We start from the raw sequence: 21,593 nt of genomic DNA, 5'->3' as shown, positions 1-21,593 counted from the left end.
CCCCCGCCACCACACACACCACCCGAGAGGCACGGCTGCTGGGGCACGGGAGGGTGGGGGGCGCCTGCTGCCTAGTTCCCTCCAACACCAGGCCAGCAGTCCGGGGCGGCGGGAGAGGGGGCCCCCAAAGGGCTCCGGGCCAGGCTGTGCAGCCAGCGCGTCACATGGCTTCCCTGAGGAGGTGGGGCCTGCGGCGGGTGTGAGAAAGGCGGCCAGCTGGGAGGTTTCCAGACCCCACCGGGAGGTTGGCCTAGGGCGCAGGAACCCCTCGGGCCAGCCCTGAGCCTGATCCAGTTGGTTTTAAATTAAGCATACAAACAGCATACTGGTGTTGCAGACTGTTATATGGACGGAAGTGCTTAGGAATTGTGTGCCAGGATCCTGTATGTGATCATTAAAACTTTTAAGTGTTATGTAATGATTTTATATTGTAAGGAAATGTTGCTAGGCATAATGAACTTGTCTAACCACTTAGGATATTTCTCCTTACTGTCAGTTTGCTTGACTGTGGAAATGTTTGCCATTTTGTATTAAGCTGAATGGCTAACCTTTTTAAGGCATTCTCACTGAAATAATAATGGCTGTCCCTCACTTCACATGCCACTCTCACTCTGTTCATAAGTTTAATGAACAGGAATTTTTAGCATCACTTGTGAAATCACCATTTTTAATTTTAATCTGAGAAAGTACCAAAGAGGAAGTTCTCTCCGAATCTTAATGTGCAGTAATCTGTACAGAAGGGAATTGACTAATTCTGGAGATCAAGCAAGGTAACAATTTGCAAATTGATGGACTTCAAAATGAATAAATATGGGTGTGAAGACCTTGCTGTGTGGGGGGAGGTTAAAGTATACTTTTAAATGACAAGCTTCTCAGAGTTCTTTGTGCACAAAGTGGTGTTTTGTGAGTAAGAATTGTGAAATATCACCTACGACCGTGAGAAAAGTCTTCATAAATAAGTATGCGTGACAAATCGAAAATCTGTTTTTGTTTTTCATTATCTCACCTGTAGATCAGGAGGAGGATTTGCCTTCTCATTCAGCGGACCATGTCCACTTGGGGCTGTTCACCAATAGACCTACATTATACAGACTGATGGAGGCAGAAGGTTAGTCCCTGGATCTTAAACCAGGTTTTATCATTGATGCAAACCAGCAAAACTAGGGGAGAGCACAGAGTGGTACCTAAAGACATGCCTGACTGCAGGCACAGTGTAAGTTGTGCTCCTGGTAGCACCTTGTGGATTGGAGCACTGCCGTATCTTTCTTGGCCATCCAGTCCCATTAGGGCAGATGGGGCATAATCTGTGACTGCTGAAGCTTCTGTGCAGCCATCAGGAATGGCTCCATAATTTATAATAGTAAACGTACATCAAACAGCCTATACTGTTATGGTTGAAAAATGAGTAGTTGGAGTTGGCAGGAGGTCTAGAAATCTCAATTACCCAGCAGGCTGACTATAGACACTCATGTAGACTTCCCTCTCAAACACAGACTTCTGAGCAAGGCTGCAGTAATGGGGCCTCTCTTTCTCAAGTAGAAGCATTGGAAATGTGTCCCGGGTGAGAAAAAGAGAATTTCCCCGGCTGTCATCTCTAGAAAAAAGAGAATTTCCCCGGCTGTCATCTCCACATTATGGCAAACTTTAAGAATTATGATGTCAAAGACTAAAACCACCTTGTACTGAGTAGGAGCCTTGCCTTGTTGACTTCTTTCATTCAGTACTGTGTGGAATGCAACAACCGGCATGTTTTGGATTGTATTGCTCCTTGTTCAGGTGCTGTTAGGACTCTGGCCTGGAACGGTTTACATAATGTGTATTACACTGTTACCCTGCCTGTCCTTCAAGGAGACAGGAGCAGCAGAAGTAATGCTAAAGTGGGCACCGCAGGCATATCCAGAGTGCCTTCCTTGGCAAGTGAGAACTGGAGATAGTTATTACTTTGTAACACAATTAGGGAAAGGCTGGTAAACTGCCATAGGAGAAAGTAGGACGACAGGAAGGCTTGAGCTTCATCAGTTTCTTGGGTTGTTGACTGCATTACAGCAGTGCATGGCTATACAAGACACCGGGGGGGGGGGGAGTTCAGTTGTATTGAGCTAGATGGCACTATTGGAGGGAGGGTTCTCAAGCTTCTTTCGTTTTCTAAATTTATTGCACCCATCAAGACTCGTCTCAGCAGGTAAAAAGTTAAGATTTTTACTTTACCATCTCTACTAGTTTTTTTATATATTTGAAGCTATATACCATATGTCAGCATATACAAGTGTGTTTCTGTGATCTAATACAACGAAGGATGTCCCAACCAATTTGCCAGTTGCGTTCAGGTTAACCAGTTTAGCAGCGAGCAGTTTCTCTGTTTGTGCCCATTGAGCAGGAACAGACTATGCATAGAAAGTTTGAGGGGATCATAAGCCTGCTGTCTGTCGATTGGAGGATAACCCGGGACTGGGTTTTCTCACCAAAAATAAGATCTTTCTGATATTTTTGCTTCCTTTTCCCATTTGCAAGCTCTCCCCCCCCCCCCCCCCCCTCCCCCCCCAATCTTAATTTCATGTCTGGAATATGTGGTGCAAGAGCGCCTTTTCACAACTAAGCAACAGCAGTACCTTCTCCTCAGATGCAACCTGAAGGAAAGGAGGGCTCAAGGGAGATGCCGTGGCTGCTTTCTGCATAATCAGAACACGGTCCCATGCATATTCACCGCTACAGAAAAGCGCACTCCATCTTTCCCTCACTCCCTTGTCCTCCTTTACAAAGCACCCCTAGAGGACGAAAACAGAGAATATGTATATTGCTATGCTAGCAACAATGATGAAGAAGTATGTTGCCTTTCATCCTATGTTGCCCTTTTGTATGTTGTATGTATGTATGTTGCCCTTTTCTCCCATGAGATGCTGTAGGCTTCCCTTTTTCCCCTCCCCTAGATGTAAGTCGTCTGGTATGAGAGTAGCTATAAAGAACGAAGGCATGATGCCTCACTGCTGGGCTCTCTTCTCTACCTAGAAGGTCTCTTCATAAGTCATAGGCAATGTTCCCTCTAAGCTGCGGAGTATTGTGAGAAAAAATTGTACTTTGTGAGCTCCTGGCATTAAAACTGTGAGCAGGTGATCTGGCCGCGGCATAAATTAGTTTGCTCCGGAGCCATCCTTTCTGAGCGAAGACAAAAATCTGTGAGCTGGAGGCTAAAAATCTGTGAGCTGGCTCACACTAACTCAGCTTAAAGGGAACACTGGTCATAGGTAATTAGCCCAGCACAGCTGCTAGTCCCTTCTTTAAAAGTGGGGGAGAACAGAAGGGGCAGAGAGTTTTCGCTGGACTGTTCTGGCTGTAAGTTTCACAGGCAACTGCCATCTGGATGGGAAAGGTCAGCCAAATGCTGATAAACAGGTTGGCAAAAGTCTCAGAACTTGATCCCTGTGGATGTTTCTGTCAGGAGCACAACTGCAACTCTTTCCATCTGTCCTCTCCCACCCAGTCTTAGGAAGGAGGGAACCAGTGGTTACTGGGGCTGACGGGTTCCCAGGTGCTTGCGCAGTTGTAGGAGTTGGAACCTGCCCCTCTCAGTGTCTGGAATGATGCATGTGTCCCACAAAACAGTGACCAGAGGCATTACTGCAGCCTGGCAATGGGTCCCTGACCGTGATGGGCATTTCTCTCCCCCCCCCCAAAAAAATGATTAAAGCAGCCCTCTCCGTGTGACTTGATATTCAAGCATTGGCATTTTCATCAAGAAAAATGTTTTGTCTTCTGACAGGAAAAAGCCATTTAGAGAACGGACACCCAGAGTTATTTCAACAGCTTATGGTCTGGAAAGGAGATCTGAAGGGCGCTCTCCAGTCAGCAGCAGAAAGGGCAGAGCTGACGGACCAGCTGGTGGCTCTCTCACCAATGGGTACGCTTGGCATGCAAGCAGGCCAGTTACTCTGCTGCCCCCTTTGTGTCAAAGTAATGACAAGGGGTGTGCAGGGGGAGCCCTTTCCTGTGTGCCTTGATTTGTTCCTGAGTTTGGAGGGGATGTTATGGTGGCCCAATCATTAACGTAATAACTGATGATGATTTTCCCTCTCTCTTTAGCTGGCTATCAAGCCTGGGTGTGGACTGTGGAAGCCTTTGCAAAGCAGCTGTGCTTTCAGGAGCAATACGTCAAGGCTGCCTCCCACCTCCTCTCTCTCCACAAAGTCTGCGAAGCTGTGGAGCTGCTGAAGTCACATGGTTTTTTCAGGTCACTCCATGCCTTTTGTTTGGGATGGGTTTTAATGTAGAGAGGTTTAAAAGTTAAAGAAGGAAACAGCCTTGAAGGGAAGTGAGAGGAGACCAAGCCTCCCACGTGAAGCAGTGGTAGTACTGCAGACTTAGAATATGAAAGCTGGCTGATAAGCGGGTGGTATGATACTGTAATTATTTTGGTTTGCATGTTTAAAATATCTGTAGACCACCTCCGTAAAATGAGCATGAAGGAGTGTTTTTTCATTTTGCCTGGTCTCCAGAACTGGTTAACGGCAAAGCTGAATGTTAACTCCTTTTGTGTTTTCTCCCAAACAGTTGCCCTTTACTTAACAGCCTGAGCTATCTCTTGTGTTCTCATTATTTTTATATTTGAATAAAATGGCACCGTTGCCTCCCACCTACCACCTTCCTTTCTCAGTTCCAGTTAGTTTTCTGTTATCCAAAGCCTGTGGTTTGTATTTGGAGGGGGGTGAGAAATAGCAAAATGCAGTTGTAAACAAATCCATAGCTTGGATGACTGCAAAGGTGATTCATGCTTTTTGGCTAAAATAAGTTCACATAATCATAGATATGGATATCAAAACTCCTTGCCTTTAGTCTTGCCCTGGTACTTTAATAAGTAGGAATGATATGGGTGTATAAGGAACTAAATGCAGCCACTTTACTCTTCTTCAAAAGCATCAGGTATTATTGCTGGCTGACAACAACCTTCAGATTGTGTTCCTCTCTTAGTGCTACTGGTTCTTCTGGGCAACATCCTGCAAGGGTGCTGGGTTCATTTACATATGCATGCTCACCACTCGACTGTAGCAGAAAGTGAGCATTTTAATTGTATGGATGAGTCACCTTAATCCACACAACAGACCATTTTCACGTTGCCTGGTGTCAGCTACTGACATCCGGTTCCTTTTAGTGGTGTTAATTGACATATTCTTCCGAGTCTTCAAGCAATGGGAGATCAACTGATAACCTGAGCATAGGCTGTAGATGCTGTACCCAGTGTGGTTCGGAATATACACTTTTAAACAGTCTTCATGTCATTGCAGTTGGAGCTGTGCTCACAGGTGCTGACATAGTGGACTTTGCAGCATCTTGTTTAAGTGACCCCTGTTCCAAATCAGTGTTAGGATGAACTTGTAATGTTTTTTTTAAAAAATCCACAAATACTATTTTCTCTAGGAAGGACTGGCTTAAGCATTCTAGGTTATGCTGTAAAATAATCTGGATTTTCTTCCACCTTACTGTTTGTTTTAGGGAAGCCATTGCAATTGCCAAGGCTAGGCTGCGTCCTGAAGACCCAGTTCTGAAAGATCTCTACACCAGCTGGGCAGCAGTACTGGAAAAGGATGGCCATTATTTCTTGGCAGCCAAATGGTAACGTTGACACCAAACTGTTTCAGTGGGAACTGTTGGGACTTGGTTATTAGATTCCTTCCTGGGAATCCATTGACACCAAACTGTTTGTTTCAGTGGGAACTGTTGGGACTCTTGGTTATTAGATTCCTTCCTGGGAATCCAGTGTGGATTCCTTCAGTGTGAAGCCACTGTAAGCATCTTGTTTTATGAGTGATGCAAAGTACACTGTATAAGCCATGGGGCACAGAATGGGAAATGTGCTTGAGTGGCTTGATGGATTTTCCCATTCTTTCTGTGCTGGGCAGAGGGCATCTTACTCTTGCTTTGATGTTCAGGATGAGAGCTCTGACCCCTGATGCGGTGTCGTCTCTCTTTCTGTTGGCCACCATTGTTTAAGCCTGCCTTGTAAAAACTGCAGTAGTAGATGTGAGGAGTAGAGTGAAAGGGAACCAGGATTCCAGTGGATTGTCAAACAAAGCGTATGAAACAAGCATGGTTTTGGGTGGTGAACTTGAAAGCTTCCTGCAACATTGCTGTCACTTTGTGTTTAATTTTTCTTTTTAGTTACCTGGGAGCTGCTTCTCCCTATGATGCAGCCAAAGTGCTGTCTAAAAAGGGAGACCCCGCATCTCTAAAAGCTGCTGCTGAGCTGGCTTTGATAGCTGGACAGAAGGACCTGTCGGTGACTTTTTCCTTCCGGTGTGCCCAGGAGCTTTTGTCTGCCAAGAATTGGGTTGGGGCACAGGAAGTTCTCCAGCAGCATGAGAGCTTGTTGGTCAGTGCACAGTGTTACTTGTATAGACTCATCCGTGATGCATCATTTATATGATTCCTCTGTGAGTTATGTGTCGTTCTGATTCTTCTCGATTTAAAAAACAAACAACAGTTGGAGTTTAAAGGGGGAGCGTAGTGTGGAGGGCAGAGAATATTTTAACTCTTTCTGCTTATGCTATTTTTCCAACCAAAATCACCATTAACACTCCTTCACCATCCCCCAGGTATTTTTACCCAAGGGAGGAGGATCTGTATTCCACAGCAGAGTGAAAGCAGCTTGAAGATAGCAACTTCTATAGAAAACTGGCACCAAGAGAAAGAGTTAGATCCCCTGCTTTACATTCCAGTTCCAGCAATTACTTTCTTTTTTATCACTGGACAAAAAGCATCCCTGAACTAAAAATGAATGTAGTTCTTCCCCCATTTCAGGGGAATTTACTTCCTGGGTGTGCTTTTGGACAAGCATTAATGATGGTTTAAATAAAGATTTTGGATTATGTTCCTAGCTACAAAGGATCTCTTTCTTTGCAAAGAGATGTTATTAATGAGTATGCTTCTTGTTCAGGCAGTGTCTTGATTAACAAGTTTTTTAAAAAGGGATCCATCTAAATCAAGTTCTTTTGGTGGTTTTCAGTGGTTTTCATTTAAACCCATCTTGTTTTAGCTGTATTTTTTTTTTAAGTCTGCTGGAGGGGAGGCCATTTTTTGAACAGTCTTCTGGATATTCAAGTGGGAATCTTGATCCACAAGTTTCAACAAATCGATTCTCAAATGTATTGAAAATGGGGTTTAGGAGCAAGAGATACTATAAGCTCATTGAGGGGAGGAAATTATCCCCAATTCCATTTACTACTAATTGCATCTGAAATTTTACCATCACCATGGCAAGGAGAAGTGGTATTTGTCAAGGTCTCTCTCTCACCCCAGTCCAGGATGGGAGCTAAACAGAGCATTCAATAACAATTAAACAAACCCCTGGAGAATGTCTGTACACTCTCCAGGCTTTACCAGTAGTCACTGCCACCAGGATCTCTCACAAAAGGTCCCCACCAAAGATCAGGAGCAGAGATCCCAACTCCTGCCTGGTCTGTAGGACCTAGCAACTTTACCAGCTCTGTACCAGGGCTGCAAACAATTAATTAACACAGTGGTAGCCTCCTTAGGCGAACGGCTTAGACACAAGATTCAGTCTTAGAAATCAGGTTGCAACAGAGGAAACACGTCCAGATAATATTGATTATATGTTACCTTTATTCAGTGCAAAAGCATGCATATAACATGAGACTAGCAAAAGATAAGAAAACAAATGATATCTATAGCTTGTTCAGCTCCAACTACACAATAGAGGTATTCCATAGTTACCAGGCTTTTAGAGGTATCAGATGGTTCAGTGTGCAAATATTCCAAGGTCTCACCAGGGAATCTTGAAAAGGAACCCCATGGTGCTGTGGGCAGCTAAGTCCAGCTTGGCTGCCTAGTAGTAAAACTCCATGTTAGCAGCACAGTTGACAAGCAAACAGTCAGTCCAAAAGAACTCTTTGTTTCCAGAGAGGAACTCTCTCTTTTCCCATACGGATTATTGCAATTAAACCCCTTCCATCACGACAGGGTATGGCCATTACCCAGTAGTGAGAGAGTAGGAAGGCGTGCCCAATCTCTGGTTACCATGCGTTGCCAGGCAAGGTATATTTTGATTGGCTAGGAGTTGGGAATCCTGTCTGTAGTTCAGGTACTCCAACTCCAGCCTCTTCAAGTGTCCATGTGTTGTGTCAGGGAATGCTTTTGATGTGCTAATGTACTGGGCATAGCTCTTTCCCATGCTTGGGAAGGCGCCTGCATATGTCTCTGCCCCAGCAAAGGTGTCAAAGTGTCTTGTATATGGATATGAGGCCTGGCCATTTGGCAGGCCATCTGCACAGGTGACAAAAGTCACACGGAAGTGTCACCAGCTAAGGCCATGTGGCCCAGGCTGTACAGTATTTTTCTGTACAGTATTTCTATCCAGAGGGTCTTTTCCTGACCTCAAACATACTTTCACAGATAGGTGTGTCTAACAGATTCTGTAAATACTGTGAAAAATGTACATTGCTTATATGCAATGTTTTCTTTCCTGATTGAAATAAATAATGGCTGTGATTTTCTTTTACAGGGACACAGATTGGTGTTCTGTCTTAATGAACTGCTTCACAAATGCCTTCATGAAAGGAGTCCAGTGCAAAACAGAAGTCCATCCATACCTTGCTACCACAGCTGGGTAGTGAGACAAGACTGCTCTTTCATAGAAATGGTGACCACTGTATGGGAGAGCATATTTGGTGTGCGTACTGCTGAACAAGCACAGAACGTGTTTGAACAGCTACAGACTATTCCGTATCCTCATGCTACAAGCAACACTCCTCCCCAGCAGGTAATCTTGTGTGTTGGCTGTAGATTTGCAATATTATCTTTACACTGGGGATGGGAGAGAAGATAATTGCAGTATCAACGACATAAGCATAAGGGGGTGGGCTGACATTCTAAAGGTGGTCAAGAACACGATGCAGTTCAAGTATATTATTATGTGCATTGAAGAAGCTGGCCTTGATACTCTTGGTGTGCATTTTATACTGTTTTCCAAAATCTGGCATTGTTTACTTCTGTTCCAGGCTGCAAAAGCAGTTGAGATGCTTAGTAGATTCTCTAGTTTCTGATTCTCTGTGTATAAACACCTCTTTTAAGTGAAAAGGCCTTGTCTCCCTCAAGTTTTGTATACTCCACTGAGGCTCCCTTCTGGATTCCAACAAACTGTACATCAGAAACTATACTTTGGAGGTTAAATCCTGCACTGCAGATTAATTTGCCACCGCAGAGTTCTTCTCTCTGTTCTCCAGTATTGATCTGTATTCTGAAGCCACAATTAAGGGTGAGAGTAGTATTACTGAAAGGGCTTTGTGTTGTGGAATTCTAGTGACCAGGGCCTTCCCTGGAACCCCAGAACCCACCCAGGGTTCTCTCTGGGAAAGATGGGACTGGCCAGAGACCAGACTTTGTTAAAGAGAGACTGAGAGAGAACAGATGCTGCAAACTAGAGCAATTGATTAAACCTTAAAATAATATATAAATCTTAAAAAGCAAAGCATACAAAACCATCACCCCCAATATGTAAAATTTGTGTACACTAATAATAAGTAAAGAAATACATTCCGGCTGCCCACCAAATCTGTGGGGTGGTTGGTATGTAGCAACTACTAGTGGAAAAACAAGCCATACATATACCTTGCTAGCCATGTATAGTTGCTGATCAGGAATATGACAAAAATATGATCCTTATCAGAGTCAGTTTATAATCTGTGAGGTCAGAAAACTCCAAACACCTTTCCTGTATCAAGGCAGAGCCATGGTGCCATATACCCTAATATCCCAATGTTTAGACTTTGAGGATGGCACCATGCCTCCTGGAATGTAAGCAATGCTTGTAGGTGAAAGCAACACTCTTGGAAGGAGTATAAGCTTAGTGAGAGGCATATGGCAAAAGCTAATCATGCAAAGCCTTGTGGGATCGTAAATCAAGCCGAGAGGCATAAGCTAATTCACGCTGCTATATAGAAATGGCCCAGTCTCATTTTAAAATTGTGCCACACTTTAAACTGGGCATTGTTTACATTGTGGTTAATCTGTTATTGCCTCCAGAAGAATAAATGGCACAAAAATCAAAGGGATATTTATTTGGGGAATTCATATGCAGCTTGTCCAGGGTCCTACTCAATATCTGGCTGGTCCTTTATCTGAACTTTTAAATGTTGCAATAAAAACTCTGGGGTTGAAAGGTGGTTTGGCAGATGTGGCCTCAGTTTCCAGCTGATTAAGGCCTTTGTTTTCAATTTCAGAATGATTTTTCTTTGCACATCTCTTGTAAGCTCCCATGAGTACACTAGTTGAAAAGAGCAAAGACAGAAAATGGTTTGCCAGTGGCTGGAAACTGGTCTCAGACTTGTTTTTCCTTCTCAGTGAAGCTAGGTTTCTTTCTCCAGCTCCTGTTCTACGTATCCCATGAACTGACCCTGGCGCTCCTGAGTCATCAGACTGCTTCCTGGGAAGAGGCAGTGAAAGCCATTCTTGGAGCTGTGTCCCAGAGCTATGATGGTGGGAATTTTACTCTTATGCAAGAGATTTGCAACATCATCCTTCCTAGAGGTAAACGCTTAATTACTCCTTCTGCTCTGTAGAGTCATCAGTCCATGGAAGAGGCTAATCTCCTTGAAATCCTTTAGGGAAAAGGGGATCCCGTAACTTCATGTACTACCTCCATCTTCATTCTGTGCACTAAACTAGCAGAGTTCCTTTTCCTTTGTCCCAACCTAAACATATAGTGGCAGATGTGATTAGATGTACTAAGTAGAATAACCAAACATCTGTTTTTGTGTGTGCTAAGGGTGCTTCTTGGGACTACCAAAGGAATCTTTGAATGAGTCAGTTGAGTGTACCACAATGAAACTGAAATGTTTTGGACACTATTTATATCCCACCTTTCTTCCCAATGGGGACCCAAAGTGGCTTCCATCATTCTCCTCTCCATTTTATGCTCACAGCAGCCTTGTGAGGTAGGTTAGGCTGAGAGTGTGTGGCTGGCCCAGAGTCACCTGGGAAGCTTCCATGGCATGAGTGGGGATTCGAAACCGGATTTCCCTGATCCTACTCCAGCATTTTAACCACTACACCATGCCGACTCTTAAAAAAAAAGACTTTTAAAAAGTCATAGTGCTGTTATATAAATCTGTAGGTGGCAACACTGTGTAACAGCTGCCCTTCCAGTTAAGTCATCACAGTAACTTAATCCATTGTTTCCCCCATTATCTTACTAATTATAACAGAATTCTGCATTATGGCACTTCCTGTTCCAGAATAAGTGGCAACTAGCTGAAGGACAGTTGGACAATGAATCTTCTAGGAACATTTCTTCGGCCTTTCATGAGGCGAAGTAATTCAGAGCAATGCTCTTTTAAGCAGTAATTCACGCCTTTAGTATAAGAACACTGATGGATCAGACCAGTGCCCTGTCTAGTCTCACAGTGGCCAACCTGATGTTGCCTCTTGGTACTGGGCTTCAGAAATGTACTGCCTCTGAGGGTGGAGGTTCCATTTAGTTGTCATGGCTGGGTAGCCACTGATAGGTCTATCCTCCATGAATTTGTCTAATCTTCTAAAACTGTCTAAGCATGTGCACATCACAAAGTTCTCTAGTGGTGAATTCCACATTTTAATCACTTGTTGAATGGATTTCCTTTTGTCCATCCTCTTGCTCATCAATTTCATGGGGTGCCTCCAAGCGCTAGTATTTTGGCATGCATATAGCAGTGTTCCTGATGTTGGGGTTCTCAGTATTAAAACCATTTTCATACTTCTTTTGACAGGCTGTGATTATCTGAGAGAAAAGCTAGACAGCTCAGATATGCAGAGCTTGTCAGCATACAGGAGTTTACAGGCGTTTGTGGCTTATGGGCAATTATACAATCTGTGGTGGAGCCTCCCTGTTGATTCCCTGGCCTCAGAACACCCAAGGCTTACCTCTGAGGTGTGCGGTAATGAGCCGTCCACTCTCTGTGGCCAGAGCAACTGTGCAAGTGCCTCTAACCCTGCAGAAGGTATACATGACACTGAAGCCAGGCCTGGAAAATTATTTCCCAAAAGGGACAATAATGGTACTAGTTCAGAAACAGACTCTTCAAACAACTCAAGCCAATTAAAGGAGAGACAAGCACTGAGCAGCTGTGGAGTGCTGCTTTCAGAAGAACACGCTGCAGTCCAAAGTGCGCAGAGGGATATCTCAAGAGTTCAGCAGACTTTGGCAGACATGATCCACCAGCATCGGAAAGACACACTTCAGCAGAGCACCACTGATGAGCAGGGTTTGGTGGAAACACAGCTTTCCCTTCCGAGTCTGAGTCAAAAGTAAGATTTAAGACTCAAGATGGGGGACAAGTGACATGAACTGTGCATGTGTTCTGTTGATTACCATAACGCCCTAGAGAAATTGTAGACTCCCACAGATCTAGGGAAAAAATTCACATGGAAACTTGACAGTGTGGTGGCTGCAAGAGATAAAGGGGTTTGGCATGGTTGGGTCTCCCTGTCACCCTGGTTAATTCATGCAAGCTTTAACTCCACGGGAGCCGCTGGTACATAGTAGGGTTGAGGCATTTTATCTGTAAAATGAAGCTCAGATCACATAGTTTTCTTTATAGGTCTATTCAGAGTAACTTGGGAATTTACAAACACTATTTTGAGCAGCCATTGGTCTACATAAAGTGAAACCATGGAGGGTTTCTGAATCATACCACCATTTCTCTTTTGTCTGGTTACAGGCTGTCCCCACCACCACCACCCTTGTAGTGATAGGTCATAAGGCATAATTCTTCTTGGAATTACATTGGGGGAATGAAATAGCAGTTGTATGTACTAAAGGGGACCACAAATAATTGACTTTTTTTGTCTGTGTGTGCTCCCTTTGGACAATGATTGTGGGACTGACAGGGATTTCTTTTATTTGTAAAAGAGTATGAAGAAGAAAGTGTAAGATTTGTGTTTCTTGCTTTCTTCAATAGCAGCATAAGAGGGTTTAGGGAAGTTTGTCTTAATTGGACTAGGAGAGAAATGCATGGAATGAGAATTTTAAAATTTGCATTCCATGAAGTGAATTTTGAGGTAAATTTCAGTTCTGCATACTATACTAAGCCTGGCCATTTGGCTCACTGAAAATCTTTAAAAAATGAAGATTACTCACAAGTTTATCATTTTATTTAGAAATACTGCCTTTAGAGACCTGCTTGGGACATTTTGTTAACTGTAGCAAAATCCTTTTCATAATGCCTAAAGCCACTAAGCTGTCTAGATCTTATTTTTTAAGAGGGAAGCATGCTTATAGGCGGAACAGTACTTTTACTTTATATAATTGCTTTACATACTGTTTGGAAATGTAATCTCTTTTCAGTACAAATGAAGCCAGTGAACCAGTTTCTTTGCCAGACCTTACAAAACAACTCACAGAAGCAAATCAGAAACTAGCAGAGTTTCCAGCTAGTATAAAGGTAAGGGTTGAAGGTTATATCAAAGTTAGAAAAGTAAAGTCCGTTAAAGTAAATGATTCCCATGTTCACCTAACTGTTGCAGTTCCTTCAGCAGTAGAGATGTATGCAATTAGGAATTTCATTGCATGGGTGATAGTAAATAACTTTGTAAACTCTTGTGCTTTTATAATCTTTTATTACTAGTTAATGATCAATTCAAGATAAATTATATGGCTAATGCTTTGTTCAGTTTTGAAAGATATCATACCATCTCAGGCTGAGTGTGCCTATGCAAAACTTTATCTTTACAGGATTTGCCATTCCCCGATGTCCTCGAGTGCTGCCTGGTCATGCTTCATGTGGGAGCCCAGTGGGCAGTAGATCTGGACCCAGAGCTAGAGGAGCAGTGCTTGCATCTACTTCAGAAATATAAAGGAACTGGCATATATAAAAAGGCTTGTAGGAAGTTCTTCACATGAATCTCCTGTTCCTATCAAGCAACTTTTTTTGTCCTTGATGGTGAGGGACTAGTTTTGGATATTACTTTGTTTCATGCTAGAATGAATGAATAAACTCAAGTAGCTATTGTTACACAGTCACATTCGTCAGTAATAATGATTTTGTGGTTCTTTACTAAAAGCCCCCACACCTTTTTCAATATTGTAAAACTTTTTATACTGTAAGGAAAATACAGAGAGGGAGCCGTACAGTATTTTTGTGCCCAGTCATCACACCCTTTGAGCTGCAGAAGCCTGTGGATGACAACTAACCAAATAAAGAAAACGTGATGTAATGAACTTAAGCTGTTTTAAATCATTCCTGCAGCAGCACCGATTCTTGAAGCACTCACTTACCTGCAACTTGTTGGCTAGCCACTTCATAAAACATGATGCTGGAACAGTGCAGCCCCATGGCTAGATGATTTTTAGTGGGGGCCACTGGATGGAGGGGTGGGGGAGGGAAAAAATGGTGGCAGTGAGGGGAGTGAGCACACCCATGGCAGAGGAAGGGGGTGTGGCAGAGAGGGATGGGCTGTGTAATGGTTCGAGCAGGTGTCACTTGGAGAGGAAGTTTGGAGACACACCACCTCGGTGGCTGGAGAGTGGGCTGGAGAGCTACCGCTGCCACTGCCTCCTAAACTGGCTCAGCCTGTTCTCCCCTCACATTCCTCAGAGATGGTTCACTGGTTTCCATGCTAGACAGCTTGGCAACCCACGTGATCAGTGGGGGTGTTGCAGGGAACGGTGGGCTGGTGCGTGCACACGTCAGGGCTCCTATTCCTCCTCCCTCCTGCTCCACAGAGAGGGGGACGGTGCCTTGCCTGAGCCGTGCAGGCCGGCAAGGCCTGTCAAGCAGAGAGGACTGCGCAGAAAAACAGGTTGCTTACCTGTAACTGATGATCTTCGAGTGGTCATCTGTGCATTCACACCTCTGGGATATAGTGCGCCTGCGCCAACCTTGATCGGTTCCTCTTGAAAGCGATTTTCGCGCATGACGAAGGGAGGGGCATGACAATCCCACCAGTTCCTTCTGACCGCTGCAATCAGTGTCAGAGTAATAAAAAGGAGAGGACCGAAAGCAGAGGAGAAGGAGGGCAGGTGGTGTGAATACACAGATGACCACTCGAAGATCATCAGTTACAGGTAAGCAACCTGTTTATCTTCTTCACCGTCTCTGTGCATCACACCTCTGGGAGATTAGCAAGCAAAAACAGGCCTACCTAGAGGAGGGAGCTGAAAGTCTTAGACTTGCACTGCCTGCAATACTGCCTGTCCCACCACAGAACGTTGATGATAACGCACATCCAGGGTGTAATGCACATCCAGGGTGTAATGCTTCACAAACGTGTGACGGGTAGCCCAGGTTGCTGCTTGACAGATGTCAGGGAGCGACGAACCTCAGGAAGGCTGTGGACGTGGCTACTCCCCGGGTGGAATGCGCTCGGAGCGGGCCTGGAAGTGGTCTCTTAGCCAGTAAGTAGCACAGTTTAATGGATTCCACAATCCACTTGGATAGACGCTGTGAGGAGAGCTTCTTCCCCTGCACAGGTGTACTATAGGAGACAAACAAGGCTGGTGACTGCTGGAAAGCCTACGTTCTATTGAGATAGAAGAGTATGGCTCCCTTGACATATAAAGTATGAAGACAGTGTTCCTCATCGCTCGTAGGGGACAGGATAAACATCGGAAGGGCAATATCAGCTTGCAAATGGAATTCAGACACAAGCTTGGGTAGGAAAGAAACATCCGGGACCAAGGTGATGCCATCATGGTGAAAAACTAGGTACGGAGGGTCACAGTGAAGGGCAGACAGTTCGCTTTCTCGTCTTGCAGAGGTAATGGCTACCAGGAAGGCAGTCTTCCACGAGAGAAGCTGAAGACTAGACATGGCCATGGGTTCAAACGGTTTGCCCATTAGTCTGGCCAATACTAGAGGTAAGTCCTAGGAGGGAGTTGGCCCACAAGCCAAAGGAAAGAGATTAGTAAGACCCTTCAGAAACTGCTTAGTTTGAGGGTGCAAAAACACGGAATGGCTGTCTACCACAGGATGATTGGTGGAGATGGCAGCTAAATAAACCCTTAAAGAAGAGCAACTGAGACCCAAGTCCAGGCGGGTCAACAGGAATCCAAAAATTACTCTCAAGCCCATAGGTGGCAGTGGTAAACCCAGCGACTCAAGGTAAGACAGGAACTTCTTCCACTCCCCTTCATAGGAAGTGTGTGTAGATGGTTTACAGCAGTTCAACAGGACAAGGTCTATCCGGTCTTTAAGTCGTGCTAGGGGATCCTTCACGCTGTGAGTTTGAGGTGTGGTACATTGTGGTGAAGCACTTGGCCCTCCTGAGCCAGAAGATGATCTGGTGCTGGGGGAAATTGTATGTAGGTGCTCCGGGACATGTGGAATAGCGTCGGGAACCAGTGTTGGCGTGGCCACCACTGAGTGAGGATGCACTGAGGTTGTTCCTTCATGATTTTGCTGATCACTTTGGTAAGTAGAGGAATTGGCGGGAACAGGTACATGTGCCTGGGGGACCATGGGAAGAGGAGGCCGTCCCCCAGAGATAGGGGGTCCTGTCCTGCCCTGGTACAAAACAGATGACATTTTGCATTCTGACGTGCCGCAAACACATCTATTTATGGGTGACCCCATCTGCAAAAGATTGGCTGGAGGTAAGTCTAGTTGAGTTCCCACTCGTGAAGGGATGCACCTCCCCTGCTCAGAAAGTCCACATGCACATTAAGCGATCCTGGCAGGTGAGCAGCAATGAGGAACATGCCCTGAGATTGGCATTCGGCCCAGATCTCCAGGGCCAGTTGACAAAGTCCCCTGGACATCGTCCCACCTTGCCTGTTCAGGTAGCACAGTGCAGTGGTGTTGTCTGTCAGGATTGCCGCCGCTACGAAGTGGCGAAAAGACCTTAGGGCATACTGGATGGCAAGCAGTTCCAGGAAGTTGATGTGTTTGCGAGCCAGGTGAGGTTCCCATTTGGCACCCACACATACACCTTGGAGGTGAGCTCCCCATCCCCGCAGGGATGCATCCATGGTAAGGGTCAGTTCGGGGCTGGGTGCATGGAATGGGGCTCCCTGAAAGAGGTTTTCCCACCACTGTAGGGAATGCAGCACCTGCACAGGAAGCACGAGCCGTTGAGATTGGGGCTGCCACTGTGGATGGAAACATTTGAGGAACCACAGTTGAAGTGGTCTCATCCGCAGTCTGGCCTTGAAGACAAACACCGCTATGGTGGTGGCCATCAGACCCAGGAGTCATTGGATCTACCTTGTGGATGCATCTCCCTGCTGTTGATGAGGGTGATAATTTCGCCCGCCCTCTTGGGAGGGAGAAAAGCTTGGCAGACAGTTGAATCTAGAATCGCTCTGATAAATTGGACTCAGTGAACGGAGGGACATTGACATCTTTAAGTATTCAGGGTGACCAGCGTTAAATCGATATGGTTGAACAGAATCTCCCTGGAGCTTGCTATCTACAACCAATTGTCTATGTACAGAAAAATCCGTACACCCCGAAGGTGAAGGTACACCGCGATGACAATCATCATTTTTGTAAAGACTCTGGGCACTGTCAAGAGTCCAAAAGAGAGGGCTTTGTACTGAAAATGGCCCTCCACGACCGCAAAAACTTTCTGTGGGGTGGGTGGATAGTTATATGAAAATGTGTCTTGATAAATAAATAACAACAAAAAAAATATGTGTCTTGCAAGTCCAAGGTTATCATCCAGACACCTCTGCTGAGAAGGGGGAGAATGCTTTGCAATGCTGTCATTCTGAATTTCCGGTATGAGATACACCGGTTGAATCCCCTGAGGTCCATAATAGGATAGAGGCCTCCGTCTTTTTTGCGGACCATAAAATAACGGGAGTAGAACCCGAGTTGACGTTGGGTTGTTGGGACTGGTTCTATAGTGTCCTTTTGGAAGAGGTTCCGGATCTCCTCCAGGAGCGTACTGGATGGTGGGGTAGGTATGAAGTTGGGGGCCTTGGGTACCTGGATAAATTCTATGAGGTACCCCTTGATGACAGAAAGTACCCACTGGTCTGATGTTATTCGCTGCCAAGGGAAACAGGCGGGTGGGGGTGGGACAACAGGAGTCAAAGGCTCTCCTTGGGGGCCTTGGGAGTTTTAGCTTAGAATTTTGGTTTGTGTCCATATGGACGAGAAGACACAGTGGGAGAGCGTTGCCATTGTGCTTCCAGGGATGACTTAGATGAGGGTCTGCGAGACCATGGCTTGTTCCAGGATTTCGCTTTGGATGGTTTAGGAGCCAACGTGACCCCTAAATTCCAGGATGTTTTAATGTTTTTGTCTAGGTCTTGCAAGACCATATCAGTGGTAGCACTGAAGAGGCCCTCCCCTTCAAATGGGAGATCTTCAATGAGAGTCCTGGTGTCCTGTGGCAAAGCCATGGAGCACAACCAGGCATGCTGTCGGAGGCTAACCGCTGAAATCAGTGTTCTCGTTGCTGCATCCAATGTGTGCTTAGCTGCATTGATCTGGTGTTTAGTCAAGAGCATTCCTTCTTTTTCAATTCTACAAGCCTGGCAGTTAAGAGTCCTCAGGGAGGGTTGCAATAAATTCAGACGTCTGCTCCCAAAGAGCAAACTGATATCTCCCCATACATGCCATATAGTTTGAAGTCTTGATGCCAAGTGCTCCAGCAGAATAAAATTTTCTTCCAAACGAATCAAGTGTCCTCCCTTCTTTCTCAGGGGGGGTGGAATGACTGCATCTGCCCTTGGAGGAGGAGGTGACTACGACGGAATTAGGTTTCAGATGGATGAATAAAAATTCAGCACCTTGCTCCTGCACCTTATACATGTGATCTACTCTCCGGCTCGAGACAGGTGTAGATGCCGGGTGAGACCATGGGACTTCAGTCGCCTGAAGGAGGACTGAAGTCATCAGTAAGGCAATCAGAGTAGAGGTGTCCATCTGGACAATATTGAACACTGAGTCTGTCACGGTAGGCGGGGGTTGTACTGTAGACAGGATCAGCGTGTTAGCCATCCGCTTGATGAAGTCTCCATAAGATTTTAAATCTTCTGAAGGAGAGATCATCTCCGACTTGTTGAGGTGGTGAGGGTTCCACTGGAGGATCGAGGTTTTCGTCCCCAGATTAGGAGAAAGTGTTGGAAAAGGTGGAATGCTCAGACGGTTCGAAAAAAGACATAGGTAATATCAGTGTTGATTAAATCGGATTCGATGGATCTTTAAACTTTGGAATTGTCAGATGCGACGGTTTGGGAGGTTTGCCTCTCGGCCTCGACAGTTGGGGCTTCACAAACTCCGGCGTCGATGGAGGGTTTCAATACCGGGAGAGACGGGATGAAGTGAATTGACGGTTCCATTCCATCGGTTGGGGAGGGAACCATGGCATGCTGCCCGGGAATGAATAGGCCCCATAGTATCCTGTGATGACATCGGTGAAAGCGCTAACTCCAAAAGGGCAGCGCAAAGTCTGGCAGCTCTGTTCTTTCTCATCTGCTTCGAGAACTTCGCGCAATGAGCCCAAGGGTCCACTTGGTGCAATTCCTCGAGGCACAAAAGACAAAGTGAGTGTCCATCTGGTTTTGCTACCACACTTAAGGCACCGTTTAAACAAACCCCACTTCTTGGCCATAGGCCGGGGGGGGGAGAACACAGTCTAAAATTAAAAATGACCAGAGTCCAAAAAGAAATAATTCTATAGCAGGCATGTCCAACTTCAAACAGGTAGTGATCTATTTTTTCCGGCCAAAAGTGCCGGTGATCTACCACCATGAAAATAAAGTTTCAAATTAGTTTCAAATTAGATTTTAACCCACTAAAGTTGGGTTCCATTGCCCGGCCCCCACCCTCTGTCATCTCCTGGTAAGGGGCTGGTGATCTACCTCTGACCCCTCCGCGATCTACTGGTAGATCGCAATCTGTTGGACATACCTGCTCTATAGTAACAAGGTCCTTTCACTCAACAAAAACACACAAGAAAAAAAACCAAGAAACTTCGAAGAAGAAAGAGGAATAGGTCTCAAAGCCCAATTTTTTACTGACCGAAGCGGAGAAGATCCTACCAGCGCGGCGGTCAGAAGAGAACTGACGGGATTGTTGTGTCCCTCCCCTGGTCATGTGCAGTGGGGCCGGTGTGTGATGAGGAAGTGGGCGCAAAAATCCCTTTCACTTTCAAGAGGAACTGATCGACATCGGCACAGGCTCACTATATCCCAAAGGTGTGATGCACAGAGGCCACGACGAAGATCTACTGCTGGCCTCCTCTCTTGGCTTGGCTGCAGTGTAAAGCACTGTTTTGGTGCCCTGGAGATGCAAATCCGCTAGGATCCCATTAGCAGCTAATAGGTAGGTCTGGCATCCTCCCTGGGTTGGGGGCATTGCAGATTCAGGAGGGGGTGCACCACCACCACCTCTGCCTAGCTATGGCCCTGGAACAGTGCTCTGTTGTGTATATTGAAAAATCTATTCGGATTTCAGTGAATTGTCTTCATACCCCATTACCAACAACTAGACTGGTTTCATAATAAATATATTTTAGTTTGTTCATAAATGATCTAGAATCAAGTAGTATAGTGGCCAAGTTAGCAGAAGACACCAAAATTTAAAGGGGTGTCTCCTTGTCAGAATAGACTGATATTCTGTAAGAATTGTAGCTCACAACTTCCAGAGTAAAGAACCAAGCATTTTACTGCATCAGGGGGCTAGATTACATCATAGGTATTCACTCTGACTCATGAAAAGTCATGACTACTATTTGGCCTCACCAGACATGCACATACAAAAGATGTAAGTTTAACCTTTTTAATTACCATAGTACTGGTGGGCAGGTATCATTTTCTTCTGACCATTGTTGAACCTTAGTCAGTGCATGTGTCTGGTATGAGGGGAAGGCCTGCCTCAACAGCATGCTTACAGGCATGACACTGAGATTGTCATGGAGAATGAGGGAGTAAAACCACCACGATCGCACTGTGACCAGCTACTTGTGTGAAGGAATGAGTACAGAGGATGAAGAGCATCTAGCCAAATTTATTGTCCTATCACAGTGCATTTAAGATCATAGTTGAAAGTCTTGGTTTGCTCAGTTTCTGAATTACCAATAAGCCATTTCTGTGGGTGCCAACTTTTAGGAAAAAAACTACTACTTTAGATTTAGAGTAGTTAATGGAAAGTGAATTCTACTGACAATAACTATAAAATCCATTCAGATATCTTTGTAAGCCTACTCTTGTATAAGCGAGAATAGATGTATCATCTACATAAAGAAGCAGAGGAGTAGCCAAATTTCCTAATTTAGGTGGATGGCTGTTTATGGGCTTAAGGAATTGTGCCAAATCATTTAGAAAGAGGTTAAAAAGATGGGGGTCTAATACACAGGCTTGTTTAACTCCCTTTGACATAGATGTATTTTGTCAGTTGAATATTCCTTAGAAGAGTATTTTATTTGACAGGTAGTAGCCATGTGGAGTTTCCTCAATAAAAATGACAGTCGTGAATCTATCCCCATATTCTTTAATTTGCTCCACAGTTTATCTCTAGATATTGAATCAAACGCACTCTTCAGATCGAAGAAGACTGCATAAAGTTTTTCTTCCCTGTATTCATCAGCAAGAAAAGCCAGAGTAATACAATGGTTTATAGCAGATTTTCCTTTGGAAAATCCTATTTGCTCTGGACCAATAA

The 21,593-nt window shown here is 44.9% G+C and overlaps 1 protein-coding gene across 1 annotated transcript in view; it reads left to right on the top strand.

Moving 5' to 3' along the window:
- GEMIN5 (gem nuclear organelle associated protein 5) overlaps positions 1–14,168 on the top strand; it is a 39,297-nt gene extending 25,129 nt beyond the window's left edge. The window contains exons 19-28 of the mRNA XM_015417077.1: positions 1,013–1,108; positions 3,758–3,895; positions 4,078–4,225; positions 5,485–5,604; positions 6,151–6,361; positions 8,510–8,767; positions 10,371–10,533; positions 11,751–12,288; positions 13,328–13,424; positions 13,715–14,168. Of these exons, the coding sequence (XP_015272563.1) occupies positions 1,013–1,108; positions 3,758–3,895; positions 4,078–4,225; positions 5,485–5,604; positions 6,151–6,361; positions 8,510–8,767; positions 10,371–10,533; positions 11,751–12,288; positions 13,328–13,424; positions 13,715–13,882 (1,937 nt within the window). The 3' untranslated portion in view covers positions 13,883–14,168. The remainder of the gene's footprint in view (positions 1–1,012; positions 1,109–3,757; positions 3,896–4,077; positions 4,226–5,484; positions 5,605–6,150; positions 6,362–8,509; positions 8,768–10,370; positions 10,534–11,750; positions 12,289–13,327; positions 13,425–13,714) is intronic.
- Positions 14,169–21,593: the final 7,425 nt, after the last annotated feature.

The sequence above is a fragment of the Gekko japonicus genome, unplaced genomic scaffold (assembly GCF_001447785.1).
Source record: "Gekko japonicus isolate JY-2015 unplaced genomic scaffold, Gekko_japonicus_V1.1 scaffold746, whole genome shotgun sequence".
Taxonomy (NCBI): domain Eukaryota; kingdom Metazoa; phylum Chordata; class Lepidosauria; order Squamata; family Gekkonidae; genus Gekko; species Gekko japonicus.
Note: the sequence above shows the minus strand (reverse complement) of the source record. Positions and strands in the feature narration are given on the sequence as shown.